This window comes from Sinohyriopsis cumingii, chromosome 8 (assembly GCF_028554795.1).
Source record: "Sinohyriopsis cumingii isolate HCF-2022 chromosome 8, ASM2855479v2, whole genome shotgun sequence".
NCBI lineage: Eukaryota > Metazoa > Mollusca > Bivalvia > Unionida > Unionidae > Sinohyriopsis > Sinohyriopsis cumingii.
In genome coordinates this window covers 75481570-75493819 of record NC_142968.1, presented here as the reverse complement: position 1 = coordinate 75493819, position 12250 = coordinate 75481570, and the positions used below count along the sequence as shown (strand labels likewise).

General features: G+C 37.0%; 1 protein-coding gene across 1 annotated transcript in view; it reads left to right on the top strand.

The window, feature by feature from the left end:
* Positions 1 to 8959, top strand: part of LOC149793850 (complement factor B-like) — a 76325-nt gene extending 67366 nt beyond the window's left edge. Inside the window, exons 14-16 of the mRNA XM_089967828.1 lie at positions 1316 to 1522; positions 3146 to 3244; positions 8531 to 8959. Coding sequence (XP_089823954.1) covers positions 1316 to 1522; positions 3146 to 3244; positions 8531 to 8637 — 413 coding nt within the window. The 3' untranslated portion in view covers positions 8638 to 8959. The remainder of the gene's footprint in view (positions 1 to 1315; positions 1523 to 3145; positions 3245 to 8530) is intronic.
* The last annotated feature ends 3291 nt before the right edge of the window (positions 8960 to 12250 follow it).

Below are 12250 nucleotides of genomic sequence, written 5' to 3'. Positions count from 1 at the left end.
TTCATTTACTTCCAAGGCAGCATGAACATAAGCCGGGTAAAATTAATAAGTATTATATTATATACTAAATACATTTTCATCTTTTGGAGCGAATTTCATTGTGCATGAATAAATTATAGAGCAGCTTTAAAACTGATTTGTATAATTTACTGAAATAATATACTTAGGTTATTACTGTACGAACTTGAACTACAAATATAAATATTGTCTACTGGAGTGTAATTTATGCAACTTTGAAGTTTTACATTTTTAAGAATAATACAAACCATTTTCAATAAACATATCACCATAGATGAAATATATTTATCTGCCAAATACTGCATGTTTGTCGAGGTTAGATGGGCGTCATGTCACGTGATTTGGTTGGCGAAGCTATCTATCATCTTGCGTAAGGTCAATTTCTGATAAATGAGTGAGAAACGACGTGAACCATCATTAAGGCATTCTTCCTGTGATACTTTAATTCACGCCTTGTGTGGCTGAAGATGATACAACTAAAATTGTTTATTAATGACATCCAATTATTGAGGTTACAAATTTATTTTTACACAATCAATAAAATATTCGAATAAAACCTCTTATATATGTATATTCGAAGTTTGCTTGTAGATGATTACAGTTTGATCATCACGTCAATCAAATAGTTAGTAGGAAGTTTAAGTCTTGATTGGGTTTTAAATTGTTCACTTCAAATTGATATTCATGTCCCAGTTCTCATAGTTTGCTTACAAATTAATTCATTTTTGACATAACTGAAATTTGTTTGCAGATATATAGAGTATTGTTGGCACTAGCTATATCAGCATTAATATAGACCACTGTAGTTTTCCTCAATAAATATTTGATTGCCTCTAAATCTATGGGTTTTTAAGACCTAATTTGGACCCACTTTCATGGGAAAATCCTGGCCAAAACACACTGAGTCGCATGTTGTGGCGTGTCATTAAACACACAGCTAATAAAATAATAAAAACAAACCCAAAACAACACAGGTCCGTTTCACCAGTATCAAAACAACGTATCCCTTTTCACATATCCATATTAAGGGTGCAGGGTCGTCCGCTCCCACTTTCCGAGCATTGAATTTTGTGGAATAGATTAATGACAATGCTGAGGCTGTGTTGCTTGCTTACAATGCTATCGTTAGCACGCCTCAAATTCAATCGCCTATACCTTTTGCCCGCGAAGCTGCTATATTAGAGTATCCAGGGATACACTTTGTTACACACTGATTCACTAAGGTGACATAATTTTACTGGGTGTATTATACATTATATGCAGACTGACAAATCCAGGTTGTTTTTGTTTTCTTCAGAAATTATTTATGATGATCTGTTCAAACATAAATCACGTGGAGTGGTGACGGGATGGGGGAAACTTACAAAGGATGAAGCAGCTTCTGAAACTTTGAAACAGTTACAAGTCCGTATTGACAACGTCACCATATGTGAAGCAAACTCAAAGGATACGCGGAAACAATTCGATGCGAATGTGAATTTTTGTGCCCTGGGAAAAGGAAAAGGTGATACAATTTATCATTTCTTTTCGCGGTCTTTCTCTATGTCTGCCTGTCTGTCTTTATGTCAAGGGAACCGTGGCAGTTTAGTTGGTAGAGCCAGGTGGCCTGCTTTGCCATGTCCATGGGGAAGGCACTGAAAAATCATTTCATCGGCACGATATAGACTAAATTGTGTTGAGCGTACCGCTATAAACCAACCAATCAACTCTCTCACGTAGACATTCACCGCCCCCAACCCCTGAATACCTATGGCCCCGGGAAAGTAGAATAGGCCCAATGAGTATCATACATGTCGTCAGAGACAACTAATTGAAGCAGAAGATGAAATGACTTAGTGAATAGTGTGCCAGACTCGCAAATGAACTGATGCGGGTTCGAGTCTTGCCATTGGATTAGCATAAGTTTGCTTCTGTGTTGTGTCCCTGGGCAAGACAGTTTACTCCAAATACTCTGTCACTAAATAATATTATTTGCTGTGCATTGGCATCCAAATCAATAAAACACACTCACGCAGAATATATATATATATATATATATATATATATATATATATATATATATATATATATATATATATATATATATATCGGAAGCTGTTACTGCAAAATTAAGGTAAACTTTCATTCGAAAACAGGAAGTATTTGTCTTTGCCTGTAAATATGATACTCCGCGAGGAGTGGCAACCTCTTAATCCGATAACTGATAAGTGATGCACAATATGTCATTTGGGCGCAACTAATAAGTATTTACACAGTACTGATCTGTCAAATGAAGCCAGTTAAGGTTTATGCCATTTTAGATCATTGCACCGTGTAAATTATACGATGTGACTTCAAATGAGTACAGCAGAAACTAATCATTATAGACCTAATTAATGTACGAGCACCTTGATGACCACACTAATTAAAATGACGAGCCATGTTCAATGTTTAGCCATTGCCATTGTAACATCACTGAGTCATTTCCGTGAAGGCGAGAAATAACCTCGGATGTAGTGGTAGGAAGATACATAAATCTGATGGGTTTGCTGATTCGCCTCCAGCGGACTGCACCACATATGTTGCTGGAGAAAAGGTCGAGAATGTTCTGATTGTGACTGTGTCTCTCTCCACTGCAATATTGTGATATGGGAGCAAAAGTTGTTCAGAATATTTGTTCTCTGTGGTGGCAAGGTTTCGGTCTCAACTTGACCGAGAAGACCAAGGATGTCCCAATTTGCAGCCACGGGTGAGACAGGAGCGCAGGGGATTGTCGCCCATGGCTTGACACGATGGCATGCTTTGAAATAATATGCAAAATTGTATAGTGGATCACCAGATATCAAAGTCATTTGATTTAACAGCAATCGTGCAGAGTGACTATGTATATTATATATCAAGTTGGAAAGCAACGTAAAAGATGTCAAAAATATTCAAATTATGCAGGATGTTCACAGTAAAATTTTGATATCATTTCGTAGTACTTCATTTAGCTATTTGTAGCATGTGATATCGATAGTTACTTAGATAGACGGCTTCAAAAGCAAAAGAATAAGCAAGATCTATAACAAAACGTTGGATAGATATACAGTGTTTTTGGAAAGCTTTTAGCCATTCGTACGATCGTACATACATGCAATCTTTGCAGACGGCAAGAATATTGACGCATGCCAAGGAGATAGCGGGGGTCCTTTTGTCGTGAAAGTAGAAAGCAAAAAGAGAAAAAAATCCGTATTTATTCAGACGGGTGAGTAGTTTCTCTCTATCTCTCTCTCCCTCCCTCCCCCCCCCTCTCTCTCTCTCTCTCTCTCTCTCGTACCTTAGGAGGGTAGCTCATATGTTGTAATCTTATTGTTGTTGTAGTTCTACTTATTCTTGTTCGTTTTATTCTTGTTCTTTTTATTGTTATTCTTTTTCTTCTTCTTCTTCTTCTTCTTATTATTATTATTATTATTATTAGTAGTAGTAGTAGTAGCAGCAGTAGTAGTAGTTGCTGTAGAGGATGAGGTAGTAGTAGCATATTCTAGTACCTGATATGTGTTATTATTATTATTATTATTATTATTATTATTATTATTTCGTACTTGAGGTGTAAGTTATACATTTCGTTACATGGGGTGTCTGGAAAAGAAACTCATGCAAATCGGTGTTATAACACCTCTAACAACGACTCGTCAATGTTGTGTCTTAAAATGACGTGCGACATGTATTTGCTAGATTGCAAAATATATGCACATAGACTCGTTCAGCTAGACTCTTGAGAGACTCGGAAACATCTACGCTGAGCGAGAGTCTTGATAGACGAGGAAACATATTATCCACGCATCAGCCCTTCTCTCCTTCTTTCCCTTTTTATGCAGCTTTATATAACATTAATGCTGTTTGATATAAAGGATAAAATATATCATTTCTATAAAGCGTGTCGCATACCACATTTGTGGACCTAGTTTCAAGATCATGGTCACGGCTCTTTTACGTTTTCCATCATACTTTCTCTTCCACTGTATAAATTTAAAGCCTTTATAGATAAAAGAAAGAAACTATTAATACTTGTACATTATCATTAGAAAGTGTATCACCTTAAATAATACGGGTACCTTATTACGGCTCCTATCATCAAGGTAAAATTCGTGGCACAATGTTGTATTTTTAATCACACTTTTGATTCAGCTCTATATTGTTTCAAAGTCAGTTGAAATTAAGGACTAAAAAAAGTGTACGAATTTTATCGTCACTACAAGACGTGTGGCATATGATATTTGGGTAATATCTTCAAGATCCCAGTCACCGCTCTCCCCCCTTGCGGGTCAGGGGTTGAAGAATAGGCCCGACGTGTCCTCACTACGTGTCGTAAGAGTCGACTAAGTAGAGGCAACCTGTTTGATGTGGGTCATAGTAGTTGAGCAGAAGCTTTCCGATGCAATACACTGCTTTGGCTTTACTTCTTCTATACGGGTGGTCAGGATGGGCCTGGTGAAGACAAATCGGCTGGTCACGCCGAGCCCTGGTAGGTCTTAATTTACTCGGTGACGTTCTCTATCTTACATCTTGTATCTCTCTTGATACCACCGTTACTCCTTCAATCTATCCCATTAGCTTTCCTTTCCCCATCTCTCAGAAGACTTCCTAGAAGGTGGTGCTCAACGGGTCAATTGGGAGGTAATATTACTGACTGAGTATATCTTGCACGATGAATCGGAGGTGGTTTTGCCTGCTGAATAGAACATCTGTGTATCCCTGGCATTTTAAAGATGTCCCCTTGTTGGGTTCCATGTTGGGCGGGGAGAACATGTGCTGAATGTTAACCATACGAACATGGATAATAAAAATAAATCAACACAAAAGAATGAAACCTTTATACAATTCGGACGATGAACCATGTGGTCTGGAGTCATTCCCACGCTTCATGGTCTGCCAATCTAAAGATGAAAGCAAACCACTTGCCGCACTATCGCCATTTGTAGTCGAAGAGACTATGCTTGGATTAGTCGGCAAACCCAAAAGTGTAAACAAAACCCCCTAAAATCAGGTGGTTTACTTGTGGGGTGTGATCGCAAAGCGCATACTGAGAATATTAAAAAATGAAGACATTTGACGATATTACAGAAACTTGTTTCGTACATACATCACTAAATTTATCCAAAGGTGTCACTGGTTGTCGTGACTTGGCTGGAGTCAGCGACACATATATCATCGAAGGGATGAAAAATGAAGGTGTCACTGCAGTCCGTAGAATACTTATTAAACGAAACAAGAATCTGCAGGACACCAACACTATTACCTGAGTTACCATGAAGCTCTAACACACCACATTACATAGCATAGAAAAACACAGTATCCACTCAAACAACATTCAATAATACCCCACCACCGAAATCACCAAATAGTTAAAAAAGATGTCAAGGAAATAAGCCATAAAAGGAGTCAGATGACCCCATAAAACTATATAATAGGTTTAGAGATATTGAGGACATGGTTGCTGAAGAAACTGATCCATGTCCCCAAGGTGGTTCCAGAGCTACCATAAAGAATTGAACCCCGTACTTCCTTCAGATAAATAACCACATATATTGCCCCCGTGAAAGGCCTAACTTAGCACCATAATCTTAACTTTAAACTTATAATGAAGAACACCAGCATACAATGGAACTATCAAGGAATTTAAAGCCAACTACAATGATATTCTTCTGCTTTTAAATGAACTCGATCCTGCCGTACTATATCATCAGGTAACTTTCTTAAAAGACGCAGACTGCATTACGCTTAAAAACTACTCCCTTTTCAACACATACTCCAAAAATGTTGACAGGGACTCTGGAGGAGTTTGTGTTGCTATGAACAAAAGGGTCCTTAATAGCGTCATAAACTTAAACAGGCTCATCATCCTTGGTGTCTGGAATGCTAGATATGGCAAAGGTAATGCAACATGACCAGGTGTCATTGGGAAGAATGGTGTTGACTCCTACTGATGAACTGCGTTGAGCATAATCTCCTAATAACCAACATAGTCGTATCCCCTACCAAACCTCAGCAAGACATCTTGGATATACCAACGCTTCAAACACCGGCATCTTATTGACTACATCATCGTCGGGAGAAAAGACAAGCAGGATGTCTTATCGACGACGGCCATGAGAAATGCAGAAGGCTCGACTGACCACATGCTCATAATCTCTACGCTCAATAACCGGATTCAGCCTTGCAGACAATCATAAAGAAAAAGAGTCCCCGAAAACCTTAATGTCTGCAAATTGAAACAGGATAATGTGAACCAAGAATTTGTCGAATAATTGGGCAGCCATTGGAATGCAATCGATGTAAACTCTGAGAAAGTCAAGATGAACTGGATATCTTTCAGAGATTAGGTGTTCTCAACTGCGTCTAAAACCCCTGGTCTCACCACACTTAAACATCTAGATACCATCGGGGTATCTTCTTGCTACCAATAACCGGCACAATACTTCTCAGAGTTTAGCTAATTTGATCATGTGCATCCCAATGATCAAGGGCTCCTGCCAGATAGCAGTATGGCGATATGGAATGACGATGGATCACATACATGGTGATTTCAGCTCTTAAACTCCATGAAATATGTCATTAACAGAACTTCAACATGTAGGTGACATTCATTCACTTGACAACGCCATTTGACGCACTCATTTGAGGAGGCCTTTGGCAGATCATGGCAAAATTTTGTGGCCCAGAGAAATGCATCATGCTATTTGCTGATGACTGTTCCACGAAGGCAAAATATGAGTAGGAGAAGCCAGATAGTATGGACCATTTCTCTTCAGCTTGTGACAATTTCCATCTCACAGTCGGTATCAAAAGACAAAAACGATCCACCATTCGGCACCAGGAAAGCCTTGCGTAGAGCCGGTCCAATATAGTAATAGGCGAAGAACCATGATGGTTCGAAGCATTTAATAATCCATCGATGCAGTCTTATTTCAAAATGGCGTTATAAGTTAAAATAATAACGGCAACCCAAACTATACTGACTTCAACGTTTTAAAAGCCCCCACTAATTTGGTATATATATTACAATAATTGGGAAGAAAAAAGAACTGTCATCCTCAGCCATAATTCTAACACTCTCGCATGTTAATCCCTCACATTTTTATAGCATACTAATAGTTTGCCTTTTTAAACTATGATATCGCGGAAAAATATCAGACATTATTTGCATGCTGAAATTGTAAATGTTGATCTGTTTTGTGTCATAAATGAACGTGTTGTTGTTTAAGCTTCATTTATATTTTAGTCATTATCTTAGTTCTTTCGTTTGGATAATTTGTGTTTCTTAAGTTACGGAATTTTTATTCCGCTGGACATAAAATATGATACATCTAATCTTCTCCCCTCTGCTTTGTATGTCCATTATCGGCTTCATTGACCTCACCAACGTATTTTTACCCAAACAAAGCTTTATTTCCAACTCAAATCTAAGAATTGATATATGAAGTTAAGTACAAATACAAATTCTTAATGCTATGGCTACATCAGATGAAGACAGGCATAAAAGACAAGGGTAGAATTAGAGATATTCTTATCAATATTTGGATATGCATACCAATCATTCAACCGCAGCAAAATGGTGTTCTCTGCTTATGGGGTATGACGACAGAGGTTTTCATCAACTCTTGCTTTACATGGAGTGAGTACAATCCTTTGTTTTCTGTAGAGCGTTCATTATTAAATACCACCGCTATACCCATTGGTCTAATAACCAGTTAACACCCCGCAGACCACTATGTTATAGGAGCTCACATTTCAGTTTAGACATAAAATAACATGGAACTTTAAACGTGGCAGCAGGTGATACACGTGTTATTTGCAGTTCATTGATTTTTATACGTCCAGCATTGTTATGTTGTGATTTTGTTTCGTCCGTCTTTTACCAATTTTATTTCAGCGCTAAAATCTCTGGTTGTAAGCAATCTACAATTACCAATTTTGTTTGAATATTTGCACTTGGGATTCGGAGAAATTACGTATGATTATCAGACGTTGTGGATCATTTGGTCTTAGGGTAATACTATAAAGCCTCTTATCTTGGAGTCAAAAGATCAAACGTAATGGCCTCCGTAGTGAAAGAAGACACACTTTACCCGCATAATAACGTAGGTTTTACTTGGCATACCCGGAACAAACGTTTTTGATCGCTTACACTTGGGGTAAAGAAAAAGCGAATTGATTATTCGGGTCAAAATGTCAAATGCGGTGGTCAGTGCAAGTGAAAGACGAAAAATGGTTCCAGCACAGTACCATTAGCTTTACATCAATGATATATATCAAACCTTGTGGATATTTTGCCATGAAGCTAAAATATAAGCTATACATTTTAGGGTCAAAGGTCAATGTCATTGCAAATAAAAACGAAAATATTTTCTGCATGAAAGCCAGTCATCACATATAGGACTCTTAAACACAGGGTGTGCATATAATGTCAAGTTTACCGTACTCTTGTTTCTTTTAATTGTGTCATTGTTGTCGAGGCGATACTAAACTATATTTTGTTTCCATTTTCTAGGCATTGTATCCTGGGGATTTGGGTGTGGCGAAAATAAACCTGGGTATTATGTACGTTTGACCCAAGAGCTAATCGACTGGATCAATAAAGCGATATCAGATAAATGAAGCTGGTATATGGGATTTGTTCTTCTGCTTGTATGAATAAGTTTTCAAGCATATGAAGAAACAAAATTATTGAAGATTTGAAAACGTCAGCTTGGAAGCATTATGCCATTCCTTCAAAACAGTTGCGGTTCAATTCTTAAGTATGGAGTAGTACTATATTTTATAAATCCAATTCATTTTATCCAGAAGTTGAATGGATTGATACAGATAAATCCTCTAGTGAATCCATATATCTCACAGTCACGATAGAGGAGATGTTTTCTAATTCACATGTTGGGAAAGGCTAATAAAACGGTCTTTTTGATCCGAGAATTTGTCTTGATATTTAGTTTGTGTCTTCCTTTCTCATGTTTTCAGACAGAGCATTTAATTTCTTGGAGCTATTTCCTTTCCGTTCTTACTTATTCGTCGAAAACCGCGTCATATCTCTTATACAGTTAAAAACCGCGATAATTTTAATGAAGTTGAGTCACAGTATTTCTTTCGCGTGATTGTATACATATAATTTTGGCTGCAAGCCATCTTGTCCTATTTAGATATATACTCTTTCTCCTCGCAAAGGAGAGCTTGTTGCGTGTCTTTAGCGTTTGTGTTGAGTAATGGAAAGCATAAACTGATAATATCCGTTCTATATTGACAACGCCATATAACCAGTCTGAAGAAGAATGTTGTCTATCTGTGCCTCTGAGAGATCTGTTTCGCGTACGCCTGATAATTATTGATACAACTGACTTTTTTTCGGATGGATTTTGCTTGTCTGTTTTGTATGCTTGTTTGAATTGTTGCAAATTATGGTATTCCTAGGATAAACACTCTTCTAGTTTTACGTGTTCTCTCTAGAAAATGAGAGCAGAAATATTGCTAGCATTCTGTATATTTAAACTTGATGACCTTACCGTTTATCTTAAAGTCGGTTATCAATTAGGCCGAACCAAACTCGAACAAGAGATGCTGCTGAGAATGCAGCATACATTAAGTGTGGGAGGACTATTTTGGCATATTAAACATGCATGTATTACAGACAGTTACACTGTTTCTCCTGATGTTAAGTGGACTATAATTAATATTATAAAAAAGACTTCCAGGTCTTTACCAGATTTCCGTTAAGCCTCGTTTTGCGTTAGAATCAGTTGTAGAAAACTTTCCTAGGCTCGTGCTCGGTTTGCATCTCTTGGAGTGTCTTGAGTATGGTTAAACAAGAAATGTTTTGTTGAATTTTGTTTTAATTTTTTTCACAATATTTTCTCGATTGAATCATCAAACCAGAAGATTGGATGGACCTCTGTTAGTACCATACCCTTACAACAAAAATGTTACTGTGAGCTACCTTTGAAATTCACAACCAAATAGTGTATGGCATAGTTTATAAACATGGTTATATCTAGAACCAGGAAACGTGGAGAGAAGATGCATCATGATATTTACTAAACCCGCATCCAAAAATATATCACGGTAACACATATTTAGTGCTTTACTGACTTGGCTTTCGTTTTGTGTTATAAGGTTATTTTCAAGCCCAGTTTATGTTAAAATCATTAGGGTTGTGTAGGTCCATATTAGGGATACAACCTTTTAACGAAAACAAGACAATTGTGAGATATATTTCAATTTTTTCTGGTTTAGGTAAAGCGTTATCTTATTATCACGTATACTTTTGTATCCTTTTGCATTATGTATACAGACAGTATACCGAGAGTCATGAAACATAGTGAGGGACCAATCTTCATAAGGACTACACCCGCATCGCCAAATAGGTCACTATGACCCTTATTTGATGCTTGTTTGATTTTCGTTCAATTTTATGTTTTAGCCGTTCACGCCTGAATCATTAAAGCAGATGACTGTATGAAGAATCATGAAACTTAGTGTGTGGCTAGGAGAAGCATACTTAATGAGCCCTGCTCCCTCATTTCAGTGTCAGATAATCATTGCACATTTTTTACGTTTCACTGACCTAGGTTAAATTTTTTGCTTTTGATGTTCATTTGTCAGGCACTGTTCATGCTAGTATCATGAAATTGATGATGATATGCTTATCGGTTAATACCTTGCACTTACTACAAGGGAAATTTATCGTGACCTAGTTACTTATTTTAATGGTTCTGGTTAAGAGTTTGAATTTAGCTCATAACCGCGTGAGTTTTTGGCATGCGATATGCATATTATTCTACCTGCAATCATTAATATTTGAAGAGGAAACGCGTATTGATGAGCACTACACACGTATTGCAAAGTTAGGTCTATGTACCATTTGTAACCATTTTCATTGATTGTGTTTAAATGCTGTGTTTTCATTTGACATGTATTGCTTATTTTTGAGTCATGAAACTTTCTAATTGGATGTATATCTGTTCGTATATACACCATTGCTAGGAAAATGGTTACGGTGACTTACATTTTATACTTTGCTATCATATGTTAAGAATTTATAATAGCTTAAGACTACATAGAATGTTCCAGGCGGTAACCTAGCTTACTCATTATAACCTTTTTGACCAGTGCAGTTGGATGGAGGAATCAATATGGTGACTCGTTGTAAACTTTCTACACTAATGACTATATTTTTAGTGGTGTTTATTGTACATATGAATGAGAATAGGTATTATATGAGTAGTCTGCATACGTTTTGTAAGGCTTTAAATGTAGTAGCTAATCAAGATAGTCACAGATGCTTGATCTATGCTTGTAATATTGGATATAAATCCAAGGTTACCTGTTAAGATAATCCTGAATGTGTAGTGTCGCATTAAACGGTAAAAATCGTAAAATAACCCATATAAAATGGGCCAACATCTCTTTGTCAGGATCACTTTAGTATTAATTTAATTTCTGCGTCTTAATTAATGACTGCATTGGCATATGGAGACTATTACACACTGCGACCTGTCTAATCGTTGATTACACTGTGATTTTATATGGTGCTGTAGAAAGAACAAATTTCAGGCAACAGTTCTGTAACATCTACAAGTGGCAGCATATATGATCGGTTTGGAGAGTACGATTTAGCAAAATCCTCAATCACTAAAAGGAACATAAAACCAGCATCAGGACATTTCCTGACAAAGGTCGGCTTTTTCTGGTTATAGGTATCACTTCGCAATTTTGTCTGATTTTGTCCTCCCTGACAAAGGTCGGCTCTTTCTGGTTATAGGTATCACATTGCAATTTTGTCTGATTTTCGAACGGTTGAATACTGTTATCTCAAAATCTTTTGAAGGAAATTCGTCAATAATTTGTTAACATGGCAAAATTGATCTGAAAGAAACGATCGTTATTACTGAGGTGCAAACAAGTGTTGAATGAAACTGTGAGTAAGCACAGTTTAATGGATATTTCAGAAACGGTCGATGCATATAGTTAACATGCACAGATAATTTCTTTGTACTGTCTTCTGTGGCATAAGAGTTGTATTAAAGTCAGTTACTCGCTTTCATGGACACAATGTACCATGTGAAGAACTTGAACAAAAACAAAAATATGTTATTATATGCTCATTTTTGTCTCCGTTAACTTTACATTGTCAGAATCGTGCAATATTTTACGCTATTGAACATCTTCATATTGCACGCACGTGCACGACACGTGTGCCAAATAGTAGTATAGTGTATTAGAA